At 42.2% G+C, this 17,550-nt stretch overlaps 1 protein-coding gene across 1 annotated transcript in view; it reads left to right on the top strand.

Annotated features, from left to right (window-relative positions):
* Positions 1 to 17,550, top strand: part of LOC110367009 (multiple epidermal growth factor-like domains protein 10) — a 161,334-nt gene that overhangs the window by 65,171 nt on the left and 78,613 nt on the right. The window contains exon 6 of the mRNA XM_036133580.1: positions 2,993 to 3,239. Coding sequence (XP_035989473.1) covers positions 2,993 to 3,239 — 247 coding nt within the window. The remainder of the gene's footprint in view (positions 1 to 2,992; positions 3,240 to 17,550) is intronic.

The raw sequence follows: 17,550 nt of genomic DNA, 5'->3' as shown, positions 1-17,550 counted from the left end.
TTGCAAGCGACTTTAGAAAAAAACAAGACCAAAGTCGAATTAATTAAGTGGGCTTCACAACAGTGAGCATACTTTCCAAGTTCGTCGTATCCCTCCGCCGCTCTGATCGGGTAAACAAATGTTATGGCAAATTCTACATCATAAAAAATGAAAAACCTACCTAAAATCCTCGCTCTCATGTCATCTTGAAGACATCCTGTATCCAAATGTTACATACAACGTGTTTTCTCTCTGGCCAGAAGCACAATGGCAAATCCTGCCAAGAATCCAAGAATCCGATCACGGGGGGGAGCGGGGGGGTCACCATGTGCTAGGGAAAAGCACACAAGGTTCAGCTGAACGGTCTTTCTACCACAGCAGAGCTGTTCAGAAGAAGGCAGCATGGGTGTGTGCTGGGAGTTGCAGTTTGTCATGTTATTTCCCGCAGGAATTTGCTTAGGCGAGGTGGTGAGTTGTCAGCCGGAACCAGTTTTGCGCGGATGACTGCCTGGTGTTCGGGGGGTTCGGGGGGACACAGTCAGTGTCCGAAATTAACTTCCTGATTCACTGGCCAAACTGGCCGGTAGATGTAAAAATCAACCGGCCAGGCATATTTTTTACCGGCCAAAATATTAATCCTCACAAGACCTTTCAATTTTTACCAAAAATTAAGAGTGAGATTATGTTAATTTTGTGTGTGTGTGTGTGTGTGTGTGTGGGGGGGGGGGGGCGTGGTTGGGGCGTGGCTGACTGGACCCTGGAAGAGAAATTTTTGTTTCCTACCTTTGTGTTAAAGGTATACTATGCAACCGGGGTTGATTTTCCAGCGAGGCTCCCCCCAGAGGGCGAAAGTAAAAGTGCACTGTCATAAAGATGCTCAGCTGTTCTGGTTTCTCTATCAAGCCAGGCGCGGTTGTTTTGAGCTTAGCAGACAGGCGAACGCAATGAAAAGTGGAAAAAACGGCAGTACAAACAATGACTAACACAGTGAAAGTATGAACATCAGGGTTTCCCGCAGAGCTATCTATTTTTTTTTTTTTTATGTTGGCGAGACGCTACCGCCACCGCCTCGCCTAGGCGCGGCCGCCGCCTCGCCAAGCCGCAGCCGCCGCCGCCGCCTCGCCGCCGCCGCCGCGGTAGCGTCTCGCCAACATAAAAAAAATAAAAATTAATAATAATAATAATAATAATAAAAATAAAACTCGATTTGCTTGCATGTTTATTTGACGTTAACACGCGGTTCTTTGTTGTTGCTTTCGCGCGTGCATATAGTGAATAGCAGGGCAAAAACACATGGAGTTCTCGCCGTAAAGCGAGACTTCTGTGTGTGCGGGCCGAGAGCTCTTGCAATTGCAAGTGCGGTATTTCCCCCACAGACCCCCAGGGCGGCCGCGAAAACCTTTGTTCGACCTGAAATGACTCATTTAATCATCCAAAACAGTATGGAACACATTAATTAACTGAAAAATGTTGCATAGTATGCCTTTAAAAAGGTTTATTGGAAATGTTCAATGTACATGGACTAGTAGTTGTTGACAGAACCAGATTTGAGCACATACAGGTGGAACCAGTTTGAACAGAAAACACCCATTGCAGCAGAGCACATGTGAGGTGATGCGACAATCTGGCAGTGAGTGGGTGAGTGAGGCAGGTATCTGAAGGCAGGTGACCAGAGTTGACAGTAATTACTGGCAGCAGGTGGAGTTGATGTGAGCTGACTGGAGACTGAGGTGTAGACAGAGCTGATTGGGTGGTGACAGATGAATGTTGCCTGAGGGGGGTGGAAACTAATTAGTCCAGAACAAAGCAAACATTACCCTCAATCATGACACTGATAGGTGAGTATTATTTGGTACTGAAACAAGGCATAATGTCTTCCAAAACACTGGAACTTTCTCCTGGGTTAGGTTACAGTTGGAGAGGTTCTGCAAAATCCCAAAGAGCTTCTCCACACAGTTTTTGTTGAATTTATTCCTGAAACTCGTTCATTTGTTCTCTTGAAACTTCCACTACTCTTCCACCTGTGCAATGGCTATGTGCATTCATTTATCATTTCCAGGTACCTGGCTATATGGTCATGTTGTTTTGTCTCTGAAGATGTTCATGTCCTACTGATCTATTTCTTAAACTGTTGAATGCTTTGAAACGCAGTGTTGAGACATAGGAATGGATTTTCAAGAAGATTAAGTATTCTTATGTTTGTGTATTTTGAAGCGTCAGATAAGAAGATCAACATTTAACAGTTTGTTTTTGCTGAGTTGGGATGCCTTTAATTAAATCGGCTAAGCTTGGCACAGTTCTCGCCCACTCAAAGCTGGAGATAGGCACCAGCATCCCTTGTGACCCCACAAGGGATAGGCATGTTAGAAAATGGATGGGATAGATGGAAGCTTGGCACAGTACTTTCAGGAACACCTGAAGTGTATTTGAGCAATAATAGAACCAATAATCAATATTAGAAATGCTGATTTAGATTAATTACACAGTGATTTATTTTCTATGATAATGAAAACCCAAAATTCATTGTCTCAGAAAATGAGAATGTCAAAAATGTGAATATTGGACTCATGTCATCAGTTAATTAGAAAACAAAGGTGTTGCTGCAAAGGTTTCTTGAATCCTTTGGTCTCAGTCAGTAGGCTATACAATCATGGGGAAGATTGCTGACTTGACATTTGTCCAGAAGACGGCCAGTGAAACACTGCACAAGGAGTTCAAGCCACAAAAGTTCATTGCTAAAAAAGTTGGTTGTTCACAGATTTCTGTATCCTAGCATATTCGAAGAAATTTTGGAAGAAGAAAAAGTGCGCACTAGGAACAGGGATAACCACAGCCTTAAGATGATCATCAACCAAAACCAATTTAATCAATTTGGTGAATTTTACAAAACATGTCTGTGCATCAAGAGTCACTAGGGCTACTAGGCAAAATTAAAAAAATTAGTGGACAGTCTTCACTTGCATACATATTAAAAGGTCTAAATCGTGCTTGTTTTCTTTATTTTTCTCCTCAGCTTGTGACAGTAACCACTGGGGTCCCCACTGCAGCAATAGATGTCAGTGTAAGAATGGAGCACTATGTAACCCTATTACAGGAGAATGTATATGCCCTCCTGGATACAGAGGGTGGCGCTGTGAGGCCCAATGTGAAACTGGATCCTATGGTAACGGATGTCAACAAAAATGCCAATGCCAGAATGGAGCTATCTGCCATCATGTGACTGGGCAATGCAAATGTTCACCAGGATACACCGGAGCTTTGTAAGTAATGTAAAAAGTGAATTTGAATTTTTTTTTCTAATAAAAAAAGTCAAAAACATGAATTGCTTTTATCCGCAGTACATTGATCAAGCTGAACAAGTCAGTGATCAATAGTTGTTTCTGAATGTAAAGTTTATACTAAATTTAATACAATGGTGTCCACATACAAACTGGCAATACAATTTTGCATTCGTTTTTTATACTTTTTTTTTATACTTTCCTTTGAGCCGCAGTGCTGCTGTTATGCCATACGCAGATACAGTAAGTCAGTATGCTCTCTATGCAGCACTTGTAGAAGGACACAAGCAGTTTCTTCTTTATGTTATTCTTCTTGAGAACCCTCAGGAAGTACAGTCTTTGCTGGGCCTTTTTTTGCCAGCTCCAAGGTGTTGATGTTCCATGTGAGGCCCTGCTCAATGTGGACCCCCAGGAAACGGAAGTCAGCTACCCTCTCCACGCAGAAGTGTGGCTCTTAAACTGAAGAATACTTGGGCCACCTTGCTGTTGAGAAATAAGAAGTCTTTTGTTCCAGGAGGATGATAGAAACACAATGTGGAACAAAAACTGTCAGAGAGGTGTTGCCAACAATGTTACGTGACGCTAACACTGCTTTCTCAGCTGCAGCAATAGTGGGCCAACAACCACGTTTACTGGAATAATAAGTCAACGGAAGTTCAAACTCAAAGTAGTTTGGAATATGAGTCCTGCAGTAACCTGTCATACCAAGAAATTACATCATTTGTTTCTTTGTAATTGGTTTTGGGAATTTTAGAACCGCTTTGTGTCATGGTGCAGCCTGGCTGGCTGCACTCTGAGCATTTCCTGCCTCCTTGTTTCCCAGTGCAGCCCTGATTAGGATCACCTGTCAGGCTGCAATTAACTATGGACTGGCTCCACCTGCTCACACCACTATAAAACTCACCTCAGTTTGTTCCTTGTCGCCGGCTCATCTGCAGTCTTCCTTAACACCAAGCCTGTCAAGTCCAGTTCGCTTCAGTTGTCTTCTCATCAAGCCTGTCAAGCCCTGTTCTCGTCCGTCTCGTTTTCCTCCTCGTCTGCCTAGATAAGTACCCGCCATGCTGCGCTGCTGGATCTTTGCTCTATTGCCTCTGTTTTTCTCTTGTCTGCAGTTCTGGTTTCTCTGCAGCCCAGTGCCTCCGGATTTCTCTCTGTTGCCCTGTGGGATTACTGCAGCATCTGAGTCCAAGGAACTCTGTTGAAACTCAGTTTTGGATTTACTGTAGCCTAGTGTCCAAGGAACTCACTCGCTGCTGCATCACAGGGTTTCAGGAGTCCGTCTCCAGATCCTGTCTGTCATCTCCGGTCCATTCCAGTCAGCCAGCTCCTGCACCCTTCAACTCCCGTCCGGTAACTGACTCTGGTTCACAGCATCCACTATCCACTGTTTGCAATAAATTCTCAAAACCAGCTCTGTGTGTGCTCTGTCCAGGTTCATCTAAGACAAATCATGACACTTTGATCCGCTGAAGTGACAACTTTCTGCTTTTATGTGAGATTTTGTCACCCTTTTCATAGAGATGTTTAAGCAGTTTTAAGGTGTCTGTCCTGCATTGATCAGCTGATTCTGCACAGATTAACAAACCATCAACGTATTAAATGCAAACAGTTACAGGAGTCAGAGTCAGGTCCGTCAGACACATGTGAAGTACAATGTAAATCATCTGCAGTCATTATGTCACTGTCAGGTTTCACAGCATTTACTACTAATGAGACAAAATGTTGAGGCACAGGACCAGCTGGAAGCTTCCATTTATATGCATATGTAACCGGGTCCTTTCTGCGTTGTGCTGGTTTTATTAAGTGATCAGGCCGTGACACGGTTGGTCTTTAAAAGGATGATTTCTTGATTTATTATACCTGACGAGAACAACATACAAGAAAACAACCATGTTATAGGCTGCCCGCTCCAAGTCCTACACAAAACAGAAGTACGTAATGAAAATTAACTTAACAGATCTATATATAAATTGGATGTATTCATATGAAAAATAAACAGCACACAACCCTCCCACAGGACAACATGACAAAAGGGGAGGGTCAAAGGGGTGCAAACAATTTGAAGACAATACCACAGAAGAAGAAATAAAAAGGAGGGGCTTCCACTCTTAAAGTAACATAGTTAAAACCATGACAGATTTTTTAGAGGTTTTTTCAGTCAGGTGAGTAACAATACAAATAACCAAGTAAAAACATTTTGTGTAATTATAACAAAAGAGAAATACAACCAGGTTACACATACCACGGTTGATCTGGTGCCCAATGTACTGCAGTAAAATCATAGAGTCCTGACTGTGAACTGTCAGTCCGTCAGGGGTTGAAGTGATAGTAATGTTCAATCTGCACATCAACTCTCTTCCCATAAGATTTGAAGGACAACAAAAAAGAATTTTTCAGCTGCACTCCCTGCAGAGTACAACACTACAAAAAAATTTCCTAACCATTTCACCTGAAGCAGAGACTGTGACGTTTCTTGCACTGGGGCTGCTGATTGCAATAAGCGCACCTGTTCCATCTCCGCCCTACCTGCTTAAAAGCTCTGCTCTTTGCAGCCTCCAGTGCCAGAACGTCTCTAGCCAAACGGTGAGCGCTTCCCGCCTTGTTTTTGAAATCCTGTCTGCCTGTCGATCTGTTTTTGCCCCTGTTTTTTGAGCCTGCCTGAACCCTCTCTGGTTTTTGTCTGCCCGCCTGAGTTCTGCTCGTCAGCCTCAGTGATCTGGACTGCCTTCCCGTGTTTCTTACCCCAGCCTGCCTGTAAGTTACCGTGATTGCCTGCCCCTTTAACTGTCTGTGCTTTTTGGATTCTGGACCTGGATACTCTGTTGGATTCTCCCTTGGACACCGTTGCTGAATTAAACGGATTTCCCCCCTTGTCAAGACTCGGACAGTACCTGGATAAAGAACCTTGGATTATCCCCTCTCGGACCCTGTCGACACCTGTAACCAGACTTTTGCCCTATCAACCCGCGTTGCGGCCAGGTTAGTGACCTAGCTTCAGTCTCCCCTTTCTGTCTGCCTCTGCTGGTCACTAACCCACCACTCTGCCTTCAGGAGCTGCAAGTCGCTGAGTGCGAGCCGCACAGACCGAGAGACCGTGCCGCCCTCCTCTTAAAATAAAACAGTTTATATTTTACTGACCTGTTTACGGGTTGTCCTTGGGTCCATCCAAATTCATTACAGAGACAGAATAAACATAACGACCACTGAGCTTTCGCTGCTCCTTGATACATTTAATACACAAAACAGAGTGAGCTGCACTCAAGTCAACAACAAAAGAGATTTCTTTACCCATCACCACCATAGAAAACATAGGCTTTTTTAAAGGCAGGGATGTAACAGATGTGACGCATTCTAAGTATGTGATGGCATCTTTGAGCAAACTATGTGGATCAGCAGGTACCATTTCAGCATTCAAACACAAGTGTAGCAGTGTTTGTGTGTGTGTGTGTGTGTGTGTGTGAAACCTCATGCCCTTTGGCAGCTGTGCTGCCCCACCCAGGAGTAGCACAGCTATCAGGCTAGTAACCCACCTCCCCCAAGAGCATTCAATACAAGTAGCCATCCCAGAGGTCCCCAAAGCCCAACCCCATTGATATCACCTTCCCTCTGGTGTTTCTCTATCCTGGACAGAGCATCTGGTTTGATATTCTTAGATTCAGGTCTGTAAGACAAGGTGAAACAGAATCTGGAGACTACAAAAGGCTACAAATGAGATCAATCAGCAAAACAACAGCCCTTTTTGAAGTTTTAGTGTGAGCAATTGCGCAGATTGCGATACATTTACTGGATAGATTTATTTGACTTCACGAAAGTATTTGCTGAACTGCAAATGATATCACAGCTCCTGGTGTCAACTAATGCAGAAGCATCCATAAGCAGAAGCAGACATACTAGTTCTAGAGAGATGTGGAGCTGGATTACCTTGTGCATCTGCATCCAGTTGAAGATTAAGTAGCCTAATTGTTATATACAAAATTAAAATAAAGTATATAAATTCACAGAAAATCTGTATATAACAGGTACGCATTATGCTGTTGTGTTTTGTTTTTAGCCATTAGAAAAAGTTTGGTTTCTGTCATAGGACAGAGTTTATCCAAGCATTGTGCACATAAATACAAGGTCATGTGGATAGACTATGTAAAACTTACATTTCTAGTAGTAGTTTTTCTTTGGATAATTTTTTTGGAGCTTGGATCTTGGAGCTTCTTTGTTGGTTTCTTTTTCACACATTTGACCTAAAAACAAAATGGTCCCTATAATATCATTATAAGTCAATTAGTTTTACTTCAGTTAGTTTGATTAGAATGTGTAAATACTGTGTAAATTTGAAATGTTGTGAACAGATGCATATATGTGAAGTACTGCAAGTTGCACAAGATAACTTAGTGATGTGCAAGAGTTATGCCCAACTCTTGACTACCACAGTATTAGGTAGAGACACGCACATAAATGAGTGCCTTCTTTTCTTTTGGAGAATAAGCATATTTGTAGATGTGCTACAAATAAAAAATGAGCATTGTTCAAGTAGACCATATAGATCATATTATTTAATTTTTTTCAACTTGTTTATTGGTGTTTGATGTGTGTTTATGAATAAAACTTTGTAAGGATAAATTCCACCTAAAACCTTTCTTTGTATTTCTGGTTCTATATCTTTTATCACATTCTTATGACCACTCCACACTTTTTATATTATGACAATTGAGCTTGTCCATGAAAAAAGGATGTACACCCCTTGAATGAAACTTTTAATATGGTGTTATAACATCAGAGTCAAATAAAAAAGCGCCTTAGACCTTGAAGGGTTAAACACCTCTCCCCTAGCACAACAGGTAAGTCTGGAGACGATTTTTTCATGATGATTACTCCCATTACTCAAATGAACAGGAACAATCTGAGTAAATGTGTGATTAAGGGCGTGACCATCTAATGCAAGAACATTAGGGTTAGTCTCTGCAGTAACCTATTGATTGCCCAAACTGTGGGCAAAAGCCCCATCAATAAACTGTGTCAGTGCCTGAGTCAATGAACACTGATACACAAAAGGAACGTTACTGGACCTGAACCATAGCCAGGATGGTAGAATCATTTGGGGAGGACAGGTGGTGAAGCTGGCTTAGTAGTAGCTTCCGACTTTCTGCTTGATCTTTTAATAGACAAGCTGCAATAAAATGACATTTTCCACCGCAGTAAACACATAACCGAAACCTTTTTCCGTGTTCTCTTACCTCGGGTCTTTATCAGCTAAGACCAAGCTACATGTGTTCTTCAGTGGAATTACCTTCTGCTGGTTCATACACACTGGAGGAAGGAAACGGTGAGTGAACAGGTCTTCTTGTGGTGGAATAACTCTCAGACTTGAAAATCTTCTTTCTTCACCGCTGAGCCAGCCATAGACCCACACGGGTTGCCAGTTTTTCCAGTTCTTTAAGAGACACAGGTAAGTCACGGATAGCAAAGTTCATCCTCGATTCTCTCATCCAAACCTTCCATAAATGTGTCCATCAGAGACTCCTCATTCCACTTGCTCTCTGCTGCAATCCTGTAAAAATCCACTATGTAACTTATTACAGGTCTGCCCTTTTGTCAAATGGCTAACAGGGCTCTTGCATCTTCACAGTCTGGTAGTACTGGATCAAATAATCAAATCAGCTTTTAAAAAAAAGCTTGATAGGAGTTAAAACATCGGGAATCACGTTGCCATTCAGCAGTTGCCCAGGACTTGGCTTTACCTGACAGCAGAGAGATGACATAAGCCATTTTGCAGCATTACGAGGGAAATGATAATGGTTGAAGCTCAAACTGGATGTTGCACTAGGTGAGAAAGTAGCGCCACTGATCTGAGTCTCCTCTGAAAACCTCAAGGGAAATTAACCTGGCCTCACAGAGAGGCGTGGGAGCCAGGGTAGCGGTGTCGCAGCAGCAGGGTTACCAGGTGAGTTAGTGGGAGAGATAGTTACATTGTGCAACAGTTTTATCAGTTTGTTCATTCATTCATGTTTCTACCTGGAAATAGCAAGGTCTGCACCTGAGAGCCACTCTTGTGCCTGTGGTGGGACCGTGTTTAGCCAGATTCTACTGTAATGAACCACAATTTGGACACGAAATTCAGCCAGACACAAAGAGAGGCTTTTAAAAGATTTTTTAGAGAAACGGGTGTAGCTGGTTTGGGAAACTCCTGGAACTGGCTCAGGAAACTCTGTATGAAAGAGAGACAGGTTACTGTTGGAGTCCAACAGTGGGAATTGTTGAGCAATGTATTATAGCCACTAACTTCTCTTTAATAAGAGGTGTAGCACTGAATCTAAGAATTGGTAGCAGGAAGATCTTGTCTTGTCCTTTGTTTGCAGAGGCCGGGTCCAAAACTCGACTGAATTCATGCGCACGGCGACGCAACAGCCCCACAGCGCGCCTACCCCAAAAAAGAATCCGCCTTGCTTCTGTATATATCCATATACATATATATATATATATATACATATATATATATATATATATATATATAGATATATATATATATAGATATATATATATATATATATATAACTCATTAGACTATTAATGGCGATATTTTCTTTAACGTGCGTTAACGCATGTTGCTCACATGCTTTTATTTTGTGAAGGTCTGTTGCTGCGGTGTAGGGGTTTGAATCAGAACAGTAGGTGGCGATAATACGCCAATAACCTCGCTGTCAGCCAAGCCTCGGATTCAGAGTAAGAAAGGTGCTGGCCGCAAAAAAACAAAGCCGACATGCGGAAGGCGGTGTTTCCCGCAGGAATAGCGTACCGCGCACGTGAAGTCACTGTCTCAAGAGCAAAGCCCCTTTTGCCGCTTAGGTAGGACATACAGGTAGAGAACGCCCGTAGCAACCAGCTATTACACGCGCAACAGAAACAGCGATATGACCGACTTTATAGCCGTTAAACTTTCCCAAGACGATGTCCCAGACGCACGGATTACTGGCCGCACTGTCGAAGAACACACCAACCTTCAGCTCAAACGATGGCTTGAGTGTCGAGGGCTTAAAAAAACGGAAAACGGGCCGAGTTGATCGAACGGTAAGCTTTGTTTTTTTTTTCCTGCGCGGCGATCATGGCGTCCGTCCAGGGATCGGTATATGTTTAATGTTTGTCTTATTTGAAATGTTTTTGAGTAAGCTATCCTGGTAGCAGGGTATCATGTTAGCGCCTGCTACCATGATAGCCTATATGCTATTGTAACCAAGCTGTTTTAAAGCTTCTCCTCCTTCATTTTTTCCATTTGTAAAATTCCTCCATCAGGCACTAAGTCTGTAATCTCGCGAGAGTTGCCGCAATATTTTCCCACGAGATTTTCCCATGAGACTTCCGGTGAGATTTCAATAAGTATGGCCGCTCACTGTTGTATTTAGTGTGGGCTGGTGACTGTATGGAGCTGCTGCAGGTAGGCAATTAGCCGACTTAAACGATTTTCCATCTTAACTGCTATAACACTCACTGGTATGCCTTGCAACTTTTAGATACTTCTATCACCGAAGATCGATGCAATTGTTTTGAGCCTTATAAAGAACGGAACTGGTGAGTGTTGAATTGTTGTTGTAGCATGCTAATGCTAAATACCCCGGGTTGATAGTGTTAGCTTAGTGCGGGCGCTAGCTGCACTTTCTACTGGTTTCTATTTGTTTACAAAATCATGGCTAACAACTATATTGTCTAGCTTCCACGGTGATAATATTGTATTAACCTGTTATTTAGTTTTTCATTTGGCCAACTGGGTTGACATTAGTAAACCATGAACCTTATTTCATGGGTATAGGCAAATTGAAATGCAGTTCTGAAGTGTATTTATGTTTGAAACTATTTAATGTGGTAAAGAATTGTAGAGTACTCTGTGAATAATTGTTTTGTATATTTTTATCTAACAATTAAGATAAACCATGTACATGTAGATGACTATATATATATATATATATATATATATATATATATATATATATATATATATGATATTAATTAGGAAGTAAGCATTGTTAATCATCGTGCTAATTTTGGTCATGTTTATACAGGCCAGGTTCCTTGGTTCCCATATATTGGGTGGCGAGCTAGAGACAGGCCTCGTGCCTCAGCCCGGAAAGAAGCGACTGCAACTCCCATCAGTGTGGTAGGAGGCACTGCAGCTCGTTTCCCCCAACCCACATGCATCCATATACTAACTTTTCAGTATCATTCAGCTTTTGCTCATAATCAACCATTTTTTGACAATAATACAGCCTTGTGGGACTACATGAAGTAAAAATCGCAGACCACAGTTTAGTGACCAATTATGTATTCATTCATTTGGAAAAACTGAACTGGCTTGTTTGTACTTTTTTGTGTACAACTGTAAATATTGTAAATATTTTCTTTCCATATATATTACACCATATTTTTTGCACTTGAATTCTGTGTTGAGTCTCATTAAGCACCTCTTCAACATTCTCCCAGAGCTGAACTTAAATCTTCTGATGTCCTGATGATTATAGCTTTTATTTTATTTATTCCTATATCAGCATTTTCATAAAGTAGTGCTACACTATCATGGTAGCAGGCGCTTCATTATTAACATGTCGGCCACCAAAATACTCTTACCTGTTCACTACTTGATGTCGCTGGAATTGGGTCAGGATGTTTTTCGGTTGGGCCCTTTCCTCCAACAAAATGCTTGCTACATATGTACTTGAATTTGGTAACTTTTTCCGGATTGAACTGTTGTGTAGGCTGACCGCACCGGTGTACCCAGCGCACACATTTCTCCTTTGCAGTCTGTTTCTAACACATAAGCACTTTTAAAACATTTTCTGTTGCTGCACATCACGCTTGGGAACTCCTCGTGTTTCACGGTTTGCTCTCTTGGCATGGTAGAAGGGTGCTAGCCTAGCTTTAGCCTAGCCTAGCTTTAGCTCCACAATGGCTTCCTCTCCTACTATTACTTCAGCTTCTCCGTCTCTGACTAAGTCTCCCCTTATCTCCTGCTCTCTGTGTCAGATGTTTAGCTATTCCTCTGCCTCCTTTAGTGATAATGGTACTTGTAATAAATGTAGTGTTTTTGTAGCTTTGGAGGCGAGGGTGTCAGAATTAGAGTCCCGGCTCCGTGCTATGGAAAGACCAGCTGATAGCCGCCCCTCTGCTAGCGTGGAGCCACATAGACCTAGCGTTAGTTCACTTAGTGGTCCTCCAGAAGCACCCGAGCAGCCGGGTAAGCAGGCCGGCTGGGTGACAGTTCGTAGGAAGCATAGCTCTAGATTTCAGCCCCCAGTTCACCACCAACCCGTCTGCGTTTCAAACAAATTTTCCCCACTCAGCGACACACCCGCTGAGAAGCCGACCCTGATTATTGGGAGCTCAATAGTCAGAAACGTGGCACTAGAGACACCAGGGACCATAGTTAAATGCCTGCCAGGGGCCAGAACGGGCGACATAGAATCTTACCTAAAACTGCTGGCTAAGGATAAGCGTAAATACAGTAAGATTGTTATTCTCGCTGGCGGTAATGACACCCGATCACGCCGATCGGAGGTCACTAAAGTTGGTGTTGCTTCGGTGTGTGAGTTTGTTAAAGCAATGTCGGACTCCATAATTTTCTCTGGTCCCCTGCCTGATTTGACCAGTGATGACATGTTTAGCCGCATGTCATCATTCAACCGCTGGTTGTCTAGGTGGTGTCCTGAAAACGACGTGGGCTACATTGATAACTGGAGAACTTTCTGGGGAAAACCTGGTCTGATCCGGAGAGACGGCATCCATCCTACTTTGGATGGTACAGCTCTTCTTTCTAGAAATCTGGCCGGATTTATTAGTCCTCCTAAATGCTGACAACCCAGGATCCAGACCAGGAAGCAGAGCCGTAGTTTAACACACCTCTCTGCAGCTTCTGTACTGCTACCCATCCATTATCCTATTGAGACGGTATCTTTCCCACGGCCAAAACTTAACAGATCAAAAACTTATCTAAAAGGAACAAATCATAAAAACCTAATAAAAATCAATACGATTCACCTTGAACCTAAAAATAAAACAATTAAATGTGGTCTATTAAATATAAGGTCTCTCCCTCCAAAGACTTTGTTAGTTAACGAATTGATTTCTGATAAACAGATTGATTTGTTTTGTCTCACAGACACCTGGCTACAAGAAGAGTACGTTTGTATAAATGAGTCAACTCCCTCCAATTATTCAAATTTCCACATTCCCAGATCTGTGGGAAGAGGAGGAGGAGTGGCAACCATCTTTCAGTCTGATTTATTAATTAGTCCCAGGCCAATTAATAACTACAGTTCTTTTGAACATTTAACCCTCAGTTTCCCTCATCCAAACTGCAAAGCAATAAAACCTCTTCTGTTTGTTGTTTTGTATCGTCCACCAGGCCCTTACACTCAGTTTTTGGATGAGTTATCAGATTTCTTATCTGATTTGGTGTTAAATACTGATAAGGCTATTATAGTGGGTGATTTTAACATCCATGTTGACACAGAATGTGATAACCTTAGTGTAGCCTTTAAAACTATCCTATATTCAATTGGTTTTGCTCAAAATGTGCATAAACCGACGCACTCTTGGCTCCATACTTTAGACCTTGTGCTGACATATGGCATTGATTGTGAAGAATTAACAGTATTTCCTCCCAACCCTGTCCTATCTGATCATTTTTTAATAACATTTGAGTTTAATCTAACTGGAAGAACAGTCTATTGTTGTATAACAAGACCCTTTGCAGAGTTAGAGCAGCATATTTTTCATCATTAATTGAGGAGAATAAGAATAATCCTAGATTTCCCTTCACTACAGTTGACAAACTTACCCAGAGCCACAGCTCTGTTGATCCATCCATTCCCTTAGCTCTTAGCAGTAATGATTTTATGGGATTCTTCATAAATAAAATTGATTCCATTAAAAATAAAATAATTGGCATCCTCCCAAACATGATTACCTCGTCCTCAGTAAGTGAGGCAGCATTGGAGGAATCCTTAGAACCTGCGCAGTGTCTGAACTGTTTAAAAGCAGTAGAGCTTTCTGAGCTATCTAAAATTTTAGCTTCATCTAAACCTTCTACCTGTATGTTAGACCCAATCCCAACCAAGTTGTTTAAGGAGGTATTCCCTCTGATCAGTGGTCCTATTTTAGACATGATTAATCTATCCTTGGTAAATGGATATGTACCACAGGCTTTTAAAGTAGCTGTTATTAAACCTTTACTTAAGAAACCATCTCTTGATCAAGATGAGTTAGTAAATTACAGACCTATATCTAATCTTCTTTTCTTATGTAAAATTCTTGAGAAAGTAGTTGCTAATCAACTATGTGAACATTTACAAAGTAATGACCTACTCGAGGAGTTTCAGTCAGGCTTCAGAGCTCATCATAGCACTGAAACAGCTCTGGTGAAGGTCACCAATGATATTCTCATGGCCTCAGATAATGGACTTGTGTCTATACTTGTCCTGTTAGATCTCAGTGCTGCATTTGATACAGTTGATCACAATATTCTCCTACAAAGACTTCAATCTGAAAAACTCACACAGAAAGAAAAGGCAATTAGAAGAATTTTATTGATACAATATTTTAAGAGTTTGGCGCTCAGACCTCGGCAGGAAAAATTCACACTGAATTATACTTGAATATGCATTAGCAGGCGTATGAGAATAGGGATATTTCCCCCCGGGTCTGAAACTGGTGGTGGAGTGGAGATAAGCAAAGTTTGTTCAGTCCATATGATTATCTGTTTGAGCTAGATGTCCAACTTGATAAACACAGGTTTGCATGAACTGTCCATGATGAGCAAGCATGAAGCGACTGTGGAGAGAAAAAACTCCCCCTTGGGAAGAAACCTCTGGCAGAACCAGGCTCAGCATGGCGGTCTTCTGCCGGACCGTTTTAAGGAGTGACTGGGAATTCCATGAGAGTCCAGGAGGAATTACACTCTGATAGTGACGAGGTTAAAGGAGGACCGTAGGAAAGCCAGGCGGAGCTTGGTACGATGGTGGAGAAGGGGATGGAGGTGGGTTGAAACCGGTCGACAGAGTCCAAACCGGACACGCGCAGCCACTGCTTGCTCGCTGAGGAGAAGGCCGAGATGAGGATGTGGAGTTCTTTTTAAGATGAACCCAGGATGCTGATTGGCTTTGAGGAGGAGCAGTTCAAAGCTGATTGCCTTGCGTCGGAGGCGGATGAGTCCCTGATTGATGGAGGTAGGCAATAGAGTTTCTTCAGTCTGAATTTTCGCTTAAGCTGCATTTGAGCATACTGTAGGGATTAAGGGAAAAGCATTAGGCTGGTTTAAATCTTATCTGTCGGACAGATTCCAGTTTGTTCATGTTAATAATAAATCTTCCTCAAACTCTAGGGTCACTTGTGGAGTACCACAGGGTTCAGTCCTTGGACCAATTCTATTTACTATATATATGCTTCCGATTGGCAAAATTATCAGACAGCATGGGATTAATTTCCACTGTTATGCTGATGACACTCAGCTATATTTATCCATAAATCCTGATGAATCCAATCAGTTACTTCGACTGCAGTCATGTCTTAATCTGGATGGCATTAACTTGGCCTCTGGTAATAAAGTTAAAAATCTTGGTGTTGTTTTCGACCAAGACATGTCATTTAAATCCCATATTAAACAGATTTCCAGAGTTTCCTTTTTTCACCTCCGGAATATCGCCAAAATTAGAAACATTCTGTCCAGGAGTGATGCTGAAAAACTAGTCCATGCATTTGTTACTTCAAGGCTGGACTATTGTAATTCTTTACTATCAGGAAGTCCACAAAATGCAGTTCGAAGTCTTCAGCTGATTCAAAATGCTGTGGCAAGAGTTCTGATAAAAATCAACAAGGGGGATCATATTTCTCCAATTTTAGCTTCCCTTCATTGGCTTCCTGTTAAATCAAGAATAGAATTTAAAATTCTCCTTCTAACGTATAAAGCCCTTAATAATCAAGCTCCATCATATATCAGAGCTCTGATTACCCCGTATGTTCCTAACAGAGCACTTCGCTCTCAGACTGCAGGTCTGCTGGTGGTTCCTAGAGTCTCTAAAAGTAGAATGGGAGGCAGATCCTTTAGCTATCAGGCTCCTCTCCTGTGGAACCAACTCCCAGTTTTGGTCCGTGAGGCAGACACCCTATCTATTTTTAAGACTAATGTTAAAACTTTCCTTTTTGACAAAGCTTATAGTTAGAGTGACTCATACCCTGAGCTATGTCTATAGTTGTGCTATGATAGGCCTAGGCTGCTGGAGGACATCAGGGTCTAATTTTCTCACGCTACTGATTTCTACTGTTCTTCAGTCTACTGTTCTCCAGTTTTATATTGTATTACATTGAAATGACTGTCGTCATTTCAGCTTTTAACTTTTTGCTCTCTCTCTTTTTCTTCATAGTAGGTACACCTGGTCTGGCGTTCTGTTAACTGTGACATCATCCAGAGAAGACGGCTCACCCGCTACTACCATCTAATGTAGAACAGATTACTAGATCAATGTGTGCTTCTGTGCTTTTTTGTCTCTCTTGTTGTGTCTCTGCTCTGTTTTCCGTAACCCCAGTCGGTCGAGGCAGATGACCGTTCATACTGAGCCCGGTTCTGCCGGAGGTTTTCCTTCCCGTTAATGGGGAGTTTTTCTTCCCACTGTCGCTTCATGCTTGCTCAGTATGAGGGATTGCAGCAAAGCCATGTACAATGCAGACGACTCTCCCTGTGGCTCTACGGTTCCCCAGGAGTGAATGCTGCTTGTCGGGACTTTGATGCAATCAACTGGTTTCCTTATATAGGACATTTTTGACCAATCTGTATAATCTGACCCAATCTGTATAATATGGTTGAACTTGACTTTGTAAAGTGCCTTGAGATGACACGTTTCATGATTTGGCGCTATATAAATAAAATTGAATTGAATTGGATTGAAGAAAACATCCTTCATATGCGGCCGATCAGCGTACCTCAAGTCGCTGTTGCCCGTTCCATAGCAACAATGTTTAAAAACCATGGTCTTAGATTTGGAAAAAGCAGTCATTTACCGAGTCAAACCAAGGGTAATGCACGTCTCTTTTACAGCGAAACAGCGACGGACTATGCAAGCTTGCACTACTGCGTACCACGTGATGTGACGTTACGTTTCTAAAAATAGCTTGCTCGCGGTACGCTATCTGCTTAGGCGAGGCGGTGAGTTGGCGAACGGAACAAGTTTTGTGCGGAGCGGAGCGGGGGGGTCTGCTTAGACGCCGTCGGTGAAGTCGCTTCGCGTTTCAAAGTATCCATGTGTTTTTGCCTGTTTTTCCC

The sequence above is a fragment of the Fundulus heteroclitus genome, unplaced genomic scaffold (genome assembly GCF_011125445.2).
Source record: "Fundulus heteroclitus isolate FHET01 unplaced genomic scaffold, MU-UCD_Fhet_4.1 scaffold_64, whole genome shotgun sequence".
Taxonomy (NCBI): domain Eukaryota; kingdom Metazoa; phylum Chordata; class Actinopteri; order Cyprinodontiformes; family Fundulidae; genus Fundulus; species Fundulus heteroclitus.
The sequence above is the reverse complement of the archived record's forward strand: the minus strand, read 5'-3'. Positions and strand labels throughout refer to the sequence as shown.